The following is an 18,758-nucleotide window of genomic DNA, read 5'->3' as shown; positions in this document are numbered from 1 at the left end:
CAGCCCTTTACCACATGGGTTTCCAGCTTGCCCCCGTGCTTGACATACTTTTCTTATGTACCCCACTCCCTCAATTCAGGTGAATGCAAACCACGTCAAAGGAACAGGACTGCACACTTTCTGCCCTTGTAGATTTGCCATGGCTACTGGCAGTACAAACACAGAAAAAAGTCTCAAAAGAACTACGTGCTGGCTTCAGGGAATGAGGGAACTAGATCAAGTCTATGAAGCCACATTCTGTTTCATTTTGGGCCCGGCAAGAAGAGGAATCTGCCAGAAACCACAAATAAAGCAAGAAAATCAATTTGTGATTCTGAGACGGCAAGAAAAGGGGGTGTCCTGGATCTATTTGACTGCGAGTAACCATAAGGGTTTGCATTTACGCACATTTTCCCAAGTCTCCAAGAATCCCTCCATCTCCAACAATCCACGAAGACTCCATTTCTAGTCTTACCTACTGTGAGGACCTCATCTCGATGTTTCAGCTTTGGGCAGGAGTGGCACTTTAACAGGTTAGAGCTGAGGAATCCTCACTCTCCCATGTTGAAGGTGAGGGTGTGGCCAAGGCTGAATGCCATACTGTAAAGTGCTCTGCATTGAGAACCAGGGGATCTGAACTTCAGTCCTACCCTCAGATCAGCTGACTTCAAATGTCAGCAGCGATAAGAGCAATTGTAAGTATTGAAGACCCCCATCTATGTGACACATACAGGAAGATAGTTTATATACATTGTCTAATGTCTCTAAGCTTCAATTTTCTCACTGGTAAGATATGAATATTATCTTCAGAAACTACCTCATAGAGCTATCATGAGAACCCCATGAGAAAATCAAGTTCAAAAAAGATTTCTAAATTAAATGGTGTTCTATAACTGATAATGTGACTTTTTATCAGTTAAAAATAATTCTCAGATTGAAGTAGAAAAATAGAATTTCTACTGAATAGATCAAAATTTAAAAGCTATAATCACTTCCATTTTTGCTGATTTTAAAGTTTAGTGTTTCCTTCTTTAAACAGCCATCCCTAAAATAGAAAACTTTCAGAATTTCATTTACTTTATGATACAAAGTCTAAACTAAACTTACAGTATTGACATTCCTCTTAAAGCTGTAATCAGAAGTCTCACATTTCTGAGATGACAAAAACAGACACAAAAAATACAAAAACCCACCAAACTTGAGGAAAGTAGTTTCTGTGACAGAAATGGGGACAAGAAGCAAAGTATCTGATTAGTCTCTGACTTGGGAGCTTACACAGATATACATTTAAGAATAAAAATTATATATACTTTCGCTCAAAACTATGAGATATACGACTTCATTCATACCATTGGGAATCCTCAGTTTTTCCAATGCCTTCACTTTAACCTCTTTATTCTCTTCCACAATTTTCCCAAGTAGAAAACATTTATTATTTGAAGGAAGACTTACTCTACACAGAGATGTGTAAAAGATAACAAAGCTATTGAGACATGTTTACTAGGCAGAAGGCTTGATTCTCTCCAAGTATACATATTCTACAGCACCAGCTTGCTCCTGAAGAACAGTCTTGCAGCCTGCAAGATTCAGGATCTCGATACAAGCACAGTCATGCACTGTGTAACAACATTTCGGTCAAGGGTGGACTGCCTATAGAATGGGGGTCTCATAGATTATGATACTGTATTTTCATGGTACCTTCTCCATGTTTAGATACACAAATACTTAGAATTGCCTACAGTATTCAGTATGGTACCATGTTGTATAGATTTTTAGCTTAGGAGAAATAAGCTAAACCATATAGCTTAGGTGTGTAGTAGGCTGTACCATCTAGGTTTGTGTTTATGATGTTTGTGCAATGATCAAATAACCTCATGACACACTTCTCAAAATGTATGCCTTTCGTTAATCAACACGTGACTGCCTTAGTTAAATTCAGAAATCCTCACTGTTACTCACAAGCACTTGAAAGTTGGGATATTAACAATGGAAGCGCAAGGATCTACTGTAGAGATGTGCATAGTCCAATTAAGCTTAACTGTAAAGTGTGAAGGGCTGGGATTTGCATTGTTTGTCATAATGATATACAATAGAGGCAAAATCTGTGCAATGTATTTTGAATGAATACCATAGGAAGGAAATAACCTTGTTGGAGAGCAATAAGAAAATGATTTTATATATGTTTCTGTGTTTTATTTTCTCAATTGTTTTGTTAATTATCTTAACTCACTATAGGGTCTATGCAAAACATGGGCCTACTGATACTTTTGCCTGAATTAATCAGCTAATTCCAACAAACAGTCAGATAAACATTTTTTTTCTCCACTGAAGCAAGTAATTGGTTAAATCATCCATTGGTTGCCTTCCCATGTTGCGTATTTAGCCCCAGATTTGACAAAATCACTAATAGAAATGACTACAATAGTATTTAGTGAGCACTTAGTTGTGCCAGGCCCTGTGCTTTCATTTATTTCTCATAGCGTCATCAACAAAGTCCTCTCATTATTTCTACTTTATAGATAATGCAGCTGAGGCTTAGAAGAGTTAAATAAATAACTTGTGCAATGTCAAATTGCTAGTTAGTGGCAGATGGAGTTTAAACTCTGGCAAAACAACCCACTTTAGTTCCAATTAACTAGACATTTCCAGCAAATGCAGTTTGGCATTTGAATTACCTGGAATGATCTTATTATACAATTTTGGTCTCCTCGTACACAGGTCAACATACTTTGAGACAGACCATCCAAGTGCTTAAAGTTATTTTAGTGGTAAGTAGGTTAAACACATTTGAAATGCAAGGCTTGTTTTCTCAGGCCATAGCTCCTTTGTAAATAATTCATTATTCATTCAGCAGCTATGCTTAGTGCTGCCCGTCACTGAGAGCATTGTGGGAGGCATAAATACAGAACACAGTCTAGTGAGAGAGAAGCATGATGCTTGAGGTGTAAACAAATGGCTAGTGGCATTTAAAAAAGGCAAAGATTTGTTCTACTGGGATGGATCTTAAAACCGTGAGGTCTTAAGACCTCATGAGTAGGTGACATTTCAGCCGCAACTTGGAAAAAGTGAAGAAGTGAGCCATGAGGTATCTGTTCTCTCTTCCAGACACCCCATGGTTCAATTCTTCACTTCTAGGTTGTTGCTGAAATGCCACCTACTCATGAGGGCTTCCCTGAACCCCATTTAAAACGAATCCCCAATACTTCTCATTCTACTTCCTGCTTTACTGCTTCATGGCATCTGTTACCTCTAGGATAGACTCATGCTTTCGCTATCACTTGGGTTCTTTTCTGTCTCCTTACATTAGAATACAAGCTGCAGGAGGGGAGGGTCTTTGGGCTATTTTATCCAGTAATGTAAAGCCTAGTGCTAAAAACAATGCTGACTTAAAGTAGGGACACAATATATGCTTATTGAATGAATGGAGGATATAAAACTTAAGTTGGACCTAAAGAATGGGTAGGATTTAGACAGACATTGTGGGCAAGAAGGGAATTCCAGGTGAAGAAGATGACCTAAACAAACAATGGAGGCAGAAAGTCATATTGTTTGTTTGCAAAAGAGTGTCTGGTCAATTTGGTGAAAATGAAATATGGCATGACATAGGCTGGACATATCCACATTACTTAGACTCAAGTGATTAGAGTGATTATGGCTTAATTCCACGGGCAGTGGGGATCCCTTAAAATTAGGGCTTTTTCAGGATATTTACTCTTTAAATAATCTTACTTGATAATTAAAATCATTCCAGGTAATTCAAATGTAGGGGTGAACTCAGGTGTGGATCCTGAAGTGAAAACAATTTTGCCGGTTCTCTTTAGAAAAATAGAATATAAAGTTATGAATACTAAATTAGGTATGACCTTTGGCCTGTCCTTATTTATGTCACAATGGTGAGTTAGTCAGTGCATTTCAGGTACCCTTCCTTCTCTGGGATAGCTGGCAATAACCTGACTATACATGATATGACTGTAAGCCACATCAAAATAACCTGCTAGAACTAACTTCCCTTAGCCAAGTTTCCAAAATGTCTGCAGCCAGCCTCTCTGATACCACTCAACAAGAAGAAATAGATAGTGGAGAAGCCACAGTGGAAAGAGACAGCAAACTGGGATGAACAAATTGTGGTTGAAACATCTGTCTGTGATGATGGGAACTCATTTCTGGGACCCTGGAAGAAGCCAGGACAAATAAGGGGACCTGAAGCTTTTTTGGCTTCATGGTAAAATTGCCCTGGAATTCTGCTGAAGCGTATAGAATGACTTAGGAAGACTAGCAGAGTACTAGACGTAGGTGATGAGGGGATGGTTGGCATGGGCATTTGGGATAAAGCCTAAGAGAGAATATACAAAGAAACCACATCATGGGAGTTGGCTGTTGAACCAAAGGACAGGGAAAAGCCAAAGGTATCTGATGTTACCTTAGGATACTAAATAATAATCTGGGAGTGAACTGTTATTGTAGTTAAAAATTTCTCTGCATGTTTTTCACCTATAGTCACATTAAATATTCCATATTTTTAGAGAAAACGGTGCTGATTGCTCTAAAATTGCTGTGTTACACTACTAGGCACAATAAAAACAGCAAGTTATTTAATAGGGTCTTAGTGACATGAAAGAATTAGTACGGCTTCCCCAGGTGACTTATTTATAAAGAGAAATAAACTCAGGTACCAGGAGAATCTGGTTGACAAATGAGTGGGTGAGGGGACGCTCAGCTGTAGCACTTTTTAGTTGTTATGCTTTAGAATAAAAAAACACCATGCTGCCTTAGGATAACCTTTTGAAGTCTGCAATATTTTTATTAAAGAAAGCATTGAGTCATTGAGTAACCAGTAATGTTGGTTGTAATTCCTCAGCCACAAACAATGACAACTGCAGTCACCTTACGATGACCTTGTGGCATATCAAGAAAATTCCTCACACTTTAATGATTTAGCGGAAAATTAAAAATATAATTGATTTAATCATACAGAGAAGAAGAAAAATTATGTTTAACCGTGGAAGTGACAAGTCCTTGAGTTGACTTTGCTTTTGAGCAAGGGTATACTTTATTCACCATGTCTTAGTAGGGCTGGGTTTTATAGAACTTTCAATCCCCACATTTCCCCCATCCTCAATGTAAGCTGTGGAATTAAATGCATTACCATAGGGGTTCACTCTCAAACAGAGATTTTATTATGCATATGTATTGAAATACTGTGTCTTTAATAAATGGCATTGTAGGGACCATGTTAGGCTATCAAATACCTAATAAGTAAGTTTCAGAGAAAAGATTATTTTTTATACTGTATGTGAATTTTGACCAAAAAAAAAAACCCTAACCTCAACAAAATTATTATCTGTCATAAGCACTCTCTTTCAGAAAAAGAAGCAAACATTTTCAGCTTTCAATGCCATCAAAAAGACAATTGATACTTTGGCTCCAAAGAAGGAAAATAGATTTTATCTTCTATGCCAATTGCTATAAATCGAGAGTGGCTTCCTGGGGCACTGTGTTGGGATGAATTCTGAGCCTGCTTCCAGGCTCCGTAGGAAAGAGAACTGTGATCAATTAAGGAGTGGGGAGTCGCAGCATGTGTGCCATGCATTTGGTCTCCACGATGAAACAGCATTTAAAGAAAATCAATAAACACCGCAGGCTTACCAGATAGGCCCCCCACATCCATCTTCTTCAGGTTCTTTGCCTCCAGAATGACAACAGTCAGTTTACCAGCAGTAGGTACGTAGCGAAGGGAGAAGCAGATATCACCCAATTTCTCTTGCTAAGAAAAGCAAAAAGAAAGTATTAGTAATTTTTCAAATAAAAGTAAATAGAGTTTTAACATATACGGTGTAAATTCTTCAAGAGGAGAATTATGTTGATTAGAATTTGAAAATTTTAGGTCCATTGGGATTTACAGAGTGGCCTTTCAGTGATTAAGGTATCAAGAGTGAATAACAGCTTTTATTTTTTTTCAAGACCATCTATTTCACTTTTTGACAAAGATCAGCTATACTTTAATGTTCATCAAAATATATCTATAATTCAATGGTGCAGGAAATGAGAACAACATGACTTTTTAAAGAGACTGTGTTCTGAACAGCACTGCACAACTCTTGGCAAAATTTTCATAATTTTGTTAAATAGGTTTGAAAAAAGGCTAACACTTTTTTAGTTGAATCAATCTACCTGTTTTTGTCTTTTTACATTTCAAATAGGATTATGTCTAATACTCTATATTTAGGTTTTTGGGAAAAAAGACTTGCATTTGTGTTTCATCAAATTCTATTTATTGTGAGAAATTATGAATTCCAAATAACTGAAATGTAACAAAATATGTTTTTGCACTTTTAGTATTACTCATTTCAAGTGAGGTCTGACTTTTTTTCCTAATCCTAAAAATCTGAGCAGCAGGCTAGCAAATTGAAACCCACAGTAACACAACGCAAACCCATCTCATAACTTCTCATGTTATTTTGTTGATACCACACTTTAGTCCCAAAGAACATTCAACAGTCCTGTACTGAGGCATTTTTGAACAACTGATCAAGTGTTTACAATGATGATGGTATAGAGAACTTTTACTTTTTTTTTTTTTAAAAAGACTCCTACTGATTCTCCTCATTTTATTTTCTAAGATGACTAATTGAGAACCATATTATTGTTCAACATAAGTAGAATTTGCATTCATATTTATAAGCATGAGATAAGAGATACAGAGTGTGAGAGAGAGTTTGTTGTATGTCCCTCAGATACTGGAGGCTCTAGAGTGCGTTCTGACATGCAGAATTAGCTATATGGCAAATCAGGATTTATTTTAGTATTTTCCCCAATCAAATGCAAATTCTGATTCTAATGAAGGCAATAGTGTGTCAGGCTGCTGCAGATGGACCTTTAATAAAAGAATGAGGTAAAGAAGGCCATATACTAAGGCACTGTCAAGTTATACCCTTATTATGACTACATGTGTTTTTATCTATAACTTGACATATGTGTTAAGTTGGTCAGAGTCTCCAGTATGGAAATAGGTGCCTAGATGTAATTTAACAAGGTAAGGAAATATAATCCCCCCCTTTTTTTGGGGGGGGGTGTACTCATTATATCAATTTTTCTAAAGAGAAAGGTTATAATTTATCTATAATTGAGAAGTAATACATTCAATATGTGAGGGAGAAATAGTGCCTCTTTCTGCTAAAGTAATGCCTGTGCTGGAAACATCACCATATACGTTTATGGCTCCAAGTCTTTCACTTCTTGAGTCCCAATAGCATTTTACCATACATCTCTCTGTTACTAAGAACTTTGTTTTTGTCTTAGTGTGTATGTGTCTTAACTCTCCCACATGACTGTAAACTCCTTGAGGACAGGATCCATGACTAAATTATCACTTTCCATACAGTTTCAAAACCTAAATAAGTGGAAACTTTAGAAAATACCTGTTTTGAATTATCTAGGTCATAGCTCCCTTCCATTAATATAAATAATAGTTACTTCCAATGTGCCAAATTCACCTGATGTGCCTACTCACTCTTAGGAGTTAATTTATATAACAGGAGAGGCTAGTGGAATAAATTACTCTTCAGAGTCTCTGAAAACAAAGAATGGGAGACAATATCATGAAAATTAATATAAAATATGGACAAATTCATCTGAACTCTATGGGACAAGAGGAATGTAAATTAACAAAATTGCTGTTTAAAATGCTCATTAGGAGGAGGGCTCTTTTTTCTTTTTCCTTTTTTTTTTTTTTTTTTGCAGAATTCTGTCTATTTTCCCCAGTAGTCTCCTGGGAGAACTAATTGTGTTGCAGGATCAGGTTACTCTAACTGTTCTAATTAGGAATTTCAGACATGATTGCGCTCTCTTAAATAACATCTCCCTTTATGAGCCATAATCTAATTCCATGATTAATTTAGGGGCATTGCAATTGTTTTAAACAAAAAAAGTTACAACTTGTCTTTCTTCCAATATCTTTTTATACCTCTATCTATGACACATAGGAAATTTAAAAGATTTTACATAATATTTATCTTTAGAAGAGAGTATTTGTATGGTTTGAAAAAGCATCCTGAAGCAGAAGAAGTGTGTGATGTTACTTGTAATTTTAAAGTTATGGGATGGGGGAAGAATTAGTGTTTGAAAGAAAAAAAATGGGCATTTTGGGAGAAAGAGAAATGTGGAAAAGTGACTTTTTAAAAGCACCCTTTACAGATCTACATTTCCTTCATTTGTTTAAGAAATTTAAATGTAAAATTTCATTTGCTCATAAAATTATCATAATTGGTATGCCAAATTGAAAGTGTAGTTTATATCAATTAACTGAAGTTACTTTTCAAAGTATTAACATTTTATTACTTCTGGATCTCCAAGATATTTAAAATTCAGTCCTTGATTTTCCTGAGATTTATGTCCTTTATGGGCATCAACAAGGTAGAGAAAAACTCATTTTCAGAAAAAGGCAAGGAAAATATCCAGTTTATACGAACCTTTGTCTTGTTAGTGAAATTTTTGGAGGTCTAAGTACATGCTTTCCCTAATGCTCTAAGAATCAGCTTTAATAATTTTCTACCCAAAGTTTGAGAATTAGGGCAACTTTCTTTTACTACCTAATGGTTTAACCCATGATTAATTGATTTAGGACATTTGCAAATACGATTGTCATGTGTTTTTCACATGTTGTGGAGGATGAGGGACTTGAAGTTCATATGGAACGAGAGCCAGAACATGCATCCTAATGCTGCCCGCAAGAAGGACACTCATGGCAGAATGATTCTGGACTCCTGGGTCAACCCCTAAGGTGTGTTCTATTCTGCCGCAGTCAAAACAAGGGTTGTGTCTATGGTTTACATAGTAAGCCAGTGTTGTCACACTGAATCAGATTTAAAGACTCATGCCAGTACGACTTTTTGGAAACAAATATTTTCATTTTCTTGGTGAAGTCTTTCCCTGAACGTGTGATGGGAAGGAAAGCACATCTGTTCCTAGAGTCTTGTTCTAGCATGTGAAGGCTTTACTATAGAGTATAGTAAATTCCATCAGTATAGAGGAATTTAAAAAACCTGATAGTTTTACATGAACAGTTTTACATCAAACTCTAATTTCATAGTTTTGACAGGCCAGTTTGGAAGAAAGATGACTGTGTAGTAATTTATAAACATTTAATATAAATTATTTATCACTCTAAAGTTCTAAAAATAAAGATTCTCAAAATTAAAAAAAGTTTTTCTTTGGTGGGATTGTGGTGATGGGGACTAAAAGGGTTCTTGGAAAATTTACAAAGAAAAAAGAAGATACCCAAATCAGATCTTTGCTGCTCCTTGACAATTTTGTCTACTGTTTTTCTAGAATAGCCGTGTGAACTAGATACTGTTATGTCCATTTTATATATAAAGACTTTGAGATGCGGAGGCTGTAGGTTACATAGCCTCAGAGAGGAACTGGAGCAGGCTCTTTTGACTCAAAATCATGAGTTTTCTTTACTAGTACACTGCTGTCTGGAAATGATAGAAACTAATGTTCCAGCTGGCCATCCACTTGATTATTCCACTCTTACTTTATTTCTGTAACGAAATTAATATTCAACACCAATCCCTCCTCTCAACTATTCTTTCCAACATCCTTCTGTCAGGGTCACTAACTCATCTGTTTCTAGTGGCCTATTTCTTTTTCTCTGTTTCCCTCTGTTCATTTAACCCACAACTCCTGATATTTCTGATTTTGTAAATGTCTCTCAGGTTGGATTTTTTCTTTTTTTCTTTCTTTTTTGTCCACCATCATCAATGTAACCTTGAGCCCCCACCACATGCACTTCAATGTGACCACCATCTCCATATAATACTTGCCACTATCACCACCACCTTCTCCACCCTACACTGGGATTGCTGCTACGACTAACGCCACCACTTCAGTCACCTCCACCTCCAAGTTTTACCATCCGTTCCGTTGTGTTTGAGCCCTATTGACATTTCTGTCATATTTTCTGAAATAGTCTGATTAAAGACCTCTTTGGTTATGGTCTTTCCAAAATTCAGTGCATACTGCATACTAATGCCAAGTGAATGTTTGAAAGGTCTGAACCCTTCTTCCTCTTCCTGACTTTCAAAAAGTTTATGCTTTGCCTCTGCCTTAAATGTCTAAACCAGTTTCTACTGCTTCAGTGCTTCTTCAACCCTTAGAATATATTTTGAACCTGACCACATGTCTTCATTCATAGGTCATCACTCTAGTCCAAGTGGCCAAACATCCTGATTTGCTCAAGATCCTCCTGGTTTAAGATCTAAAGTCCGGTATCCTGGGAAACCCCTCAGTCCCAGGCAAGCCATGACTAGTGGCAACCTTAAGCCCATGCCATTGTCCCTTCTGGGCTAGCCTTCTGTAATAGCCTCCTAACAGCCTCTTTGCATCTCTTCCTGCTCCTTTCTAGTTTCCTTCTCACATAAAAGAAAGTGTGATCTTTTTAAAATGGAAACCTGATCATGGGACAATCCCACTCAGAGCCCTTTGATATATTCCCATTTTACTTAGAATAACATCCTTTCCTTATTCTAAAAAGCCTGATATGATCAGACCCCTTCATATCCCACCACTATTCTCCAGTTCTCACTTCCTCTTCTCAAAACATGCCAAGCACACTTCTGTCTGAAGGTCTTTGCATTGATCTTCCTTCTGTCAGCAATACTATTCTCCTAGATTCCGCTGTGAATTGTTTCATTAGTTTATTCAGCTTTCTGTTTGTATGTTACCTCTTTAAGGACTTTTTCGATGTCCACTCTATCTAATGTAGTCCAGTGCAGTCCTAAACACATGTACTACCTTTCCTCTTGCTCTGCTTCTTTTTTGTCTTAGTACATGTCATTACTTGACATTCCATTATGTCTATTTAGGTTTTCCTCACCAGAATATCAGATCCATAAGAGAAGAGACTTGCTTTTCTTACTGTTGTGTTCCCAGCATTAGAATAGTGTCTATGCCTATTGAATGAGAACATGTAGCTTCCCTGCAACTGAATAAGTCAGGTTGGTCTTTTCAGCATCTTTGTTTGTCACAAGTTGAGTTCTCTGAGGAAGCAGACACAAGCAGATTTTCGACATGAGGTTTACAGGGGTGGTCCTTTAGATCAATGCCTCTGGAGAAGTTGTGCTGTGATACAGTTACATCAAAGTCCCAGTCAATTCTATGGGGAACTCTGGAGCTGGAAGAGTTCTTCAGAGATATTTGGAATTGGGGCAACAAGGATGAGACTTTATCATCTTGAATCTCCCAAACACTGGATGTGAGCTGCTCCCACACCTTGGGTCAGCATCTTTTCAGCTGAGGGTGATGCCAGGAAGGGGGAACTCAGTTATAAGCTGTCAGCCATCAATACTCCTGAGATCCTAGTTAATAAATGCCTTGGTTATGAATATGGTACAAAGATTGGGAAGTTTGCTATAGCAATCACTGTTTCTCTGTGAGCTATATTCCTTCCCGCCACCAGATTTTTGCTTAGTTGGAAAATCCATCTGCAATGCTTTAATTCCCTTCTGTCTAATCAAATTACTCCTAACCAGTAAGCCCTAGTCCGTGTTCCAAAAAAAAAAAACAAAAAAACCAAAAACCCTCCTTACTATTCTAGCCCACATGGATTTTTGCTAGCAATTGCTTCATAGCTGTTAGAATGGTGCCTAGAGATTACTTTTTTCCTATTTATTTTTACATGTGAGCTCAACTCATCTTGGACTCCAGAAGAGCAGGGACTCTATACTACTTTTCTATGCTGAGCTCCAGGCACATAATAAAGGCTTCTAAATAATTGTCGGTTAACTGTATTGAAATGAGGGCCTCAGCAGTCTTTTGCTTTGTAAATAGCACTGATGTCAGTGCTCTAACAACAACATCTCCAGCTTAATGCAGTCAACGAATAGATTTTTTTAGATCTCCTCCTTTGTACCTAGTACTATGGACACTAGCCCTGTCATGAAACTAGAAACAAAGACATTTCTGGAGGTATAGTTTTTATAAGATAATTTCAAGACCCTGTAGGGTTGCAGCCAACGCATGAGTGCTTTTGCTGGTGTGATTATCTCATGAAGGGGCCTTATTACTATTAGGAATTTCAGCTTTATGTATAATGTATTTTAGTCAATTGCCTTGATCACTAGGTGGAAACTACCAGTTAATGCTAGAAAAGTTCCAGCTGTGAGATTCAGAGAAATTAACCTGCTCTTTGAGAATATGGAGCTGACAACCAGAAGGCAGCTTTGTTCTGAGCAGCTTGATAATTTCATTATTTTTTAAAAAATGCAGCCACTGAATAAAGACACAAATTAATGATTCACTAGACAATGAAAAAAATACCTTTCCTTTTTGAAAAGCATTATAGATAATTAGAAGAGAGGGCATCTTCAATGGATAAATAAAAAGCTTGATTTAAAATGAATTATTTATTTGATGGCTTCTGTAGCCCCATACATCATTTTATGTGTAAAAAGATGGGTTCATTTTAGTGACCTTTGCAAATGGGGCTAAGTTCATACATTTGATGGAAACACTGTACTCTTGAGTGAGTTTTTCAAAAGTACCTGAATTAATACTGTGACATTTTAAAAGGACATTCTATTTATGTTAATTGTAGGAAGATTTTTCTATGTGTTAAATTGGCAACAGATTCTTTGATGAGTAGATGGTTTTTCTCTGAGGTTGAGAGTCTGTTTAGAGGTGACAAACAAATGGAGACCCAATTATCTCTGAAATGAAAATTCAGGCCGGTGCAGTGGCTCACACCCATAATTCCAGCACTTTGAGAGGCCGAGGCGGGTGGATCACCTGAGGTCAGGAGTTTCAGTCCAGCCTGGCCAACATGGCGAAACCCTGTCTCTACTAAAAATACAAAAATTAGCTGCGCATAGTGGCAGGTGCCTGTAATCCCAGCTACTAGGGAAGCTGAGGCAGGAGAATCATTTGAACTCAGGAGGCAGAGGTTATAGTGAATTAAGATCAAGTCACTGCACTTTAGCCTGGAGGACAAAGCAAGACTCTGTTTCAAAAAAAAAAAAAAAAAAAAAAGAAGAAAATTCAGACCATTTGCATAATCCTCATTGTAAAAATACTGAGACATTCTTCACTTATATGAAGGACAATGTCATGTTTTTAATTTCAATAAGATAATGGGTAGCTTTAAATATATCTTTTATATGATAGTATTTTTCAGCTTTATTTTATTCCCACACTACTCTCATATTCCTGAAGTATCTGCCAAATCGGTATTTACATCTAATGGACCAGATGGTCACAGTGTGAAATGTTGCTGTGTAATGTATTCAGGCTGGAAAGACTGAATCTGGCCTAGTGTACAAATGTACAGGAAATTGTTCAGGTGAAAGAGAGAGTGTATCTTTGGATGCTTATTCTTTGGGGATACTCTATAATTCATTGATTTATATTGATTCATTTCTTATTAAAAATAATTACTGAATTCCACCATAGACTCTCCCAGGCTCTAGTATAGGCTCTGCAGGTATCTAGATGAGTAACAATATAATGTGTTGACGGTACCATAGAGGTGGCACAAAAGCTATAGGAGTTGAAGATTGAAACTTTCCAGAGTCTAGTAACAGAACTAAGGAGAGGGGAACTTTAATTAGGGATTTATTCCCCCAATAATGATTATAAATTTCTGCAAGCCACCCTAAATGCATGTTCTTTGTAAAGCCAATGTGCTAGCCATACAAATGTAGCTTGAAGACCAGCCTTCTAGCTTTCCCTATTTAACCAGAATTGGTGTCTATGGGAGAAGGAGGAAGGCAGGGGACATTTAAGTGTCCTGGAGGAGCCTTTTTACCTGGGCTGAGATAAGGAAGGTTCAGCAGGAAGTCGGGATGAACCCTGTCCACAAGAGGGCGTGAGTGTTCTAGGCACAGGAATATATGTACGCAGTACTTCACCCCTTGAACTGCTAAAACTAAGTTACTCTTCTGTAAGTTTAAAACTTATGTAATTTAATTGAAAATGGATTTCTACTTTATGATTTAGATATTCAAGATTTCCTCATGATACCCTTAATTTATATTTTGATTAATGGATATACTTGTGGTCCCATTAGAAATCATAATTAACAGAAAAGGGTGTCCCCTTTTCTGATGTGATCAAAATAAGGATGAAAATAGAAAATCAAAGTGTTTCTTAAATGTAACAGTAGGCCTGGTGTGATGGCTCATGCCTGGAATCCCAGAACTTTGGGAGGCTGAGGCGGGTGGACTGCTTGAGCCCAGGAGTTTGAGACCAGCCTGGGCAACATGGCAAAACCCTGTCTGTACAAAAAAATACAACAAAATGGTCACGTGTGGTAATGCGTGCCTAGAGCCCCAGCTACTCAGGAGGCTGAGGTGGGAGGATTACTTGAGCCCAAGAGGTGAAGTTTGCAGTGAGCAGAGATGGCGCCACTGTACTTTAGCCTGGGAAACAGAGTGAAACCCTGTCTCAAAAATAAAAACAAATGAAAAGTGACAGTAAAGTACAGTATAGAGAGGTAGAAAGTGCACTGGACTGCCATGGGTATTCATTCCCTATTTTTGGGTTCACCTGATATTTATCGGGTACCTCCTCTGTACCAGGTACTGTTCTAGGCACTTGGACACAGTGACCAGTAAGACACGCAAAGTCAATGAAGAAAATAAGCAGTAAAATAAAAAGCATGTTTGGTGTGGCATGTGCTGTGGAAACATGTAAAGCAGCCAGGGGGATAAGGGAGAGCAATTTGAGACAGGAAGTTAGGGAAGGTCTCTCTGTAAGAAGGATTTGAAGGAGGTGAAAGGTGGTCAGCTGCTTAACCATCTGGGCTTCACCTTCCTTGTCTTTATAAAACAGGTTTGGATAACATGGTCCTGAAGGTTCTTCTGGCTGGGAAGTCATATGTTTCCATGATTTTACTTTATTATAGCTACCTGTCTAGTTGTTCTCTCTGTTTTACTGGACTGTGAACTAATAAATGGGTGTTTTAAGCCACAGAAGTTGTGGAAATTTGTCACATGCAATCAAAACCAGTAAATGCACTCAGTTCTTTCTCTCTATCCTTTCCCTCTCTTCTTTAGTTATCTTCATTGCAGATTTCATAAAGCAATCCATTGGAGTATGAGAAGAAAATATTAGACCTTCTATTTATATGAACTTTCATCCCATATTTTTAAATTGTGTTTCATTTATATGTTTTATTAAACACATCATATATTGGTATAGGACAATGTGTATATGATTTATAGATAGAAATATTGAGAGGATGTACCAAATATTTTATTACTGACAAAAGACAAAATAACATTTGGGATCTGTTATTCAACATTAAATATGCTTAGAAGATTTCTCAGTGACTTTGTAACAACATAAATTCTATAGTCAGGCTACTCAGGTTCAATTCCCAGGTCTGCTTCTTATAACCTACTAAGCCTTGGGAAATGTACTTTCTCTTTCGTGCCTCACGTTTCTCATCTCTAAAATGAAAGAATAGCAATGGAGTCAGCAGAATTATATCAGTTAGTATGTATAATGCAGTTAGAACAGTTCCTGGCTCACAAAATGTGCTATGTGAATGATCACTATTATTATAACAAAATTCCCATTTCTTTTTTTAAATATATTTTTTTATTGCATTTTAGGTTTTGGGGTACATGTGCAGAACGTGCAAGATAGTTGCATAGGTACACACATGGCAGTGTGTTTTGCTGCCTTCCTCCCCTTCACCCACAATTGGCATTCTATTTCAACATCCTCTTTTCTACGTAGTGCCATGTCTCTCTGCTCCTTTTCACAGCCAAATTTCTTAAAGAAATTGGTTACAATCAATGTCCCTATTTCTTCCTGTTCTACTGATTTCTCTCTCCATCATTTCATTGAAATGGCTACTACTAAGATTTAAAATAACACCTTATTACCAAGCCATTAATATTTTGCAGGCTCATTTTTATAAATTCTTGGCAGAATTTATTGACTCCCTTCTCTTCCTTGGATTCTGTAATACAATGCTTTCCTGATTCTAGTTTCTCTGCCTCTCTGGCTACTCACTCTTGGTCTCCTTTTGCAAGGCGTAGTTATAGCTGACTTCTTTTCTTCATTAACTAATCTTATCCCAGTACATGGTTTCAGTTATAATATGGAAGTGATTCTCAAGTTTGTATCTCTAGTTTAGGTATTTTCTCTAAGCCCCAGACTTTTAGATCCAACTGTCCACTAGTCATTGAATATCTTGCACTCATTTTAGACTCAAATGCCAAAAACAGAATTTATGATCTTTCTTCTAAATCTGGTTCACTTGATTTCAACAAATGATACTTGCATCCAGCAAGCTGCTTAAGCCAGAAAACAGGGCATTATCATTGACCATTGACTTCTTTTGAGTTCTGTTTTTATTTATCATAAAATCTCTCAATAGTTTCACTTGTTTCCATTCTTATCATCTTCACAATGTGATCGAATAATCGCTCATACAGATTACTCCAATAGCCTCTTAATTGCTTTCCTGAAATTTACTCTTGGAATACAATTGACAAAGTCACCTTTTAAATAACAGGCATGGTATCTCACCCCTATAATCCCAGCACCTTGGGAGGCTAAGAAGGGTCAATAGCTTGAGGCCAGGGTTTTGAGACCAGTTTGGCCAAGAAAGCCAGACTCTGTCTCTACACAAAACAAAAAAATAGTCAGGCATGGTGGTACATGCCTGTAGTCCCATTGACTCAGGAGGCTGAGGCAGGAAGATCAGTTGAGCCTGAGAGTTTGAGTCTTCAGTAAGCTATGATTGTGCCACTGCACTCCAGTGTGGGCAACAGAGCAAGACCCTGTCTCTAAAAAACAAAACATCAAAAAACCAAATCTTAAAATCCTTAAATCGGCCTCCTATCTGTCTTGAGTCAAAGGCCCAAATTCTTACCATCATTTAGAATAGGCTTCGAGTTCTATTTCCTGCTTATTCCTCTGCTTCGTCTCCTGCCTTTCTCCCTCTGTACAACAAGGGGAAAACCTTCTTTGAATCATTAACTATGCCACGTCACCTACACTTTCAGAGGCTTCATATAAACGGTTCCTTTTGCTTGACTTCCTGCCCTCTTGTCACCCTCCCGTTTATTTAGTTAACTTTTTTTTACTCATCTTTCACATGTCTCCTCAAAATTCATTTATTTAGAGAAGACTCAAATGATTCATTAAACTAGATCAGAACCTTTTAATAGATTTGTTAGTAGTGATTTGTACGCTTCTTTTAAAATATCTATTAGTTTGTAATAATGTATTAATTTGCAGGATTATTCGATTATATCTCACCTTAATGAATTTGACCTCCTTTACATCGTGCCCTTTTATCTATATGCAGGTGACCTGGCATATCTGTATTATGAGTACGTATTTATGAAGCTAAAGAATGAATACGTTTATTGAGTGTTCCACTCTGCCAGAGTCTCTGTAGTTTACCAAAAGTCCACTCTCTTCTTCCTGAGAACACAGCTGAACTACATTTCCCAGCCTTCCTTGTAGTTACATGTGGTCTTGTGATTGGGTTTTAGTGAAAATGAAATGTCAACATAAGTGATGTGCACCACTTCTAGACCCAACCCCCCAAAACTGCTAACCATGATTTTTTTTCTCTTCTATGTCTGTGACAGTGACCTCAGCGTGACCTTGGAAGCTACACGCTGAAGATGGCAGAGGTTCAATGAGACAGGATCCTTGAAGATGTAATAAAGCAGAGCCCTACTTGCCAAGCTGGAACCTCTTTATCTCACTGAGCAAGCGAAAAATAGACTTCTCTTTTGCGGAACTCATTACATGTTTGGGCCTATTTGTTATTGTAGCCTAGCCTGACATAATTAATACAAATAAATAAATGACTTCTAAACAGTGTTTTCAGAAGTATAACTAGTGATCCACTTAACAATCTGTGGCTTATAGAAAATGAGTAAAGCTTAGTCTTACATGTCAAACCCTTATTTTGTGTTTTCCATATGCCGGTCATGCTACAAAGAACTAGAAATAAAGGATGATTAAAACATGTCCTTGCCCTTAAGAAGCTTTTTCAGTGCTGGGGTGAACAAGCATATAAACAAAAATTTCATATGAAATTGTAGGTGCCATTGTAGAAACATGTATTAAGAAGGACCAATATAGAGAAGGTAGAGAAATTTGTAAATAATTACTTATTTGACTTTTTATTGGAGAGTAGAGAAAAGTGAATTCCAAAAATATCCATGTCAAAAGATTATTCATGCTATAGTGTGCTGAGGTACTTGAAATTCCACCATTTATTACCTTTAGTTAAAGCTTTAGATCTCTACAGAGCCTTTAAAACAATATGAAACACTGTTTTGCTCCCTAATGGGCGACATGACATCTATCACAGTGTGAAATTTTAGTTGGCCAGATGTGGTGGCTCACACCTGTAATCCCAGTGTGTTGGGAGATCAAGGCAGGAGGATCACTTGATCCCAGGAGTTCAAGACCAGCCTGGGCAACAAAGTGACTAAAAACAAAAATTAAAGAAAATGAGCTGAGTGTGGTGGTGTACGCCTGTAATCCCAGTGACTTGGGAGGCTGAGGTAGGAGGTAGGGGGACTGTGTGAGCCCAAGAGTTTGAAGCAGCAATGAGCTATGCTTGCACCACTGCACTCCAGCCTGGGTGACAGAGCAAGATCCTGTCTCAAGAAAAAAGAAAAGAAAAATTTTTAGTTGACATTTTCTTGGAATATGAATGATTTCTCTAAGCCAATGGAAACAGCCAAAAATGGGGATGATGGTAGGCTGGCCCCATAGCTTGGGTGATGCTCTCAGTAGAGGGC

At 37.5% G+C, this 18,758-nt stretch overlaps 1 protein-coding gene across 48 annotated transcripts in view; it reads right to left on the bottom strand.

Annotated features, from left to right (window-relative positions):
* SYT1 (synaptotagmin 1) overlaps positions 1-18,758 on the bottom strand; it is a 583,472-nt gene that overhangs the window by 96,669 nt on the left and 468,045 nt on the right. For all 48 annotated transcript variants that reach the window (XM_078336942.1, XM_078336967.1, XM_078336938.1 and 45 more), the window contains one exon: positions 5,626-5,743. In XM_078336942.1, the coding sequence (XP_078193068.1) occupies positions 5,626-5,743 (118 nt within the window). The remainder of the gene's footprint in view (positions 1-5,625; positions 5,744-18,758) is intronic.

Source organism: Callithrix jacchus, chromosome 9 (assembly GCF_049354715.1).
Source record: "Callithrix jacchus isolate 240 chromosome 9, calJac240_pri, whole genome shotgun sequence".
NCBI lineage: Eukaryota > Metazoa > Chordata > Mammalia > Primates > Cebidae > Callithrix > Callithrix jacchus.
The sequence above is the reverse complement of the archived record's forward strand: the minus strand, read 5'-3'. Positions and strand labels throughout refer to the sequence as shown.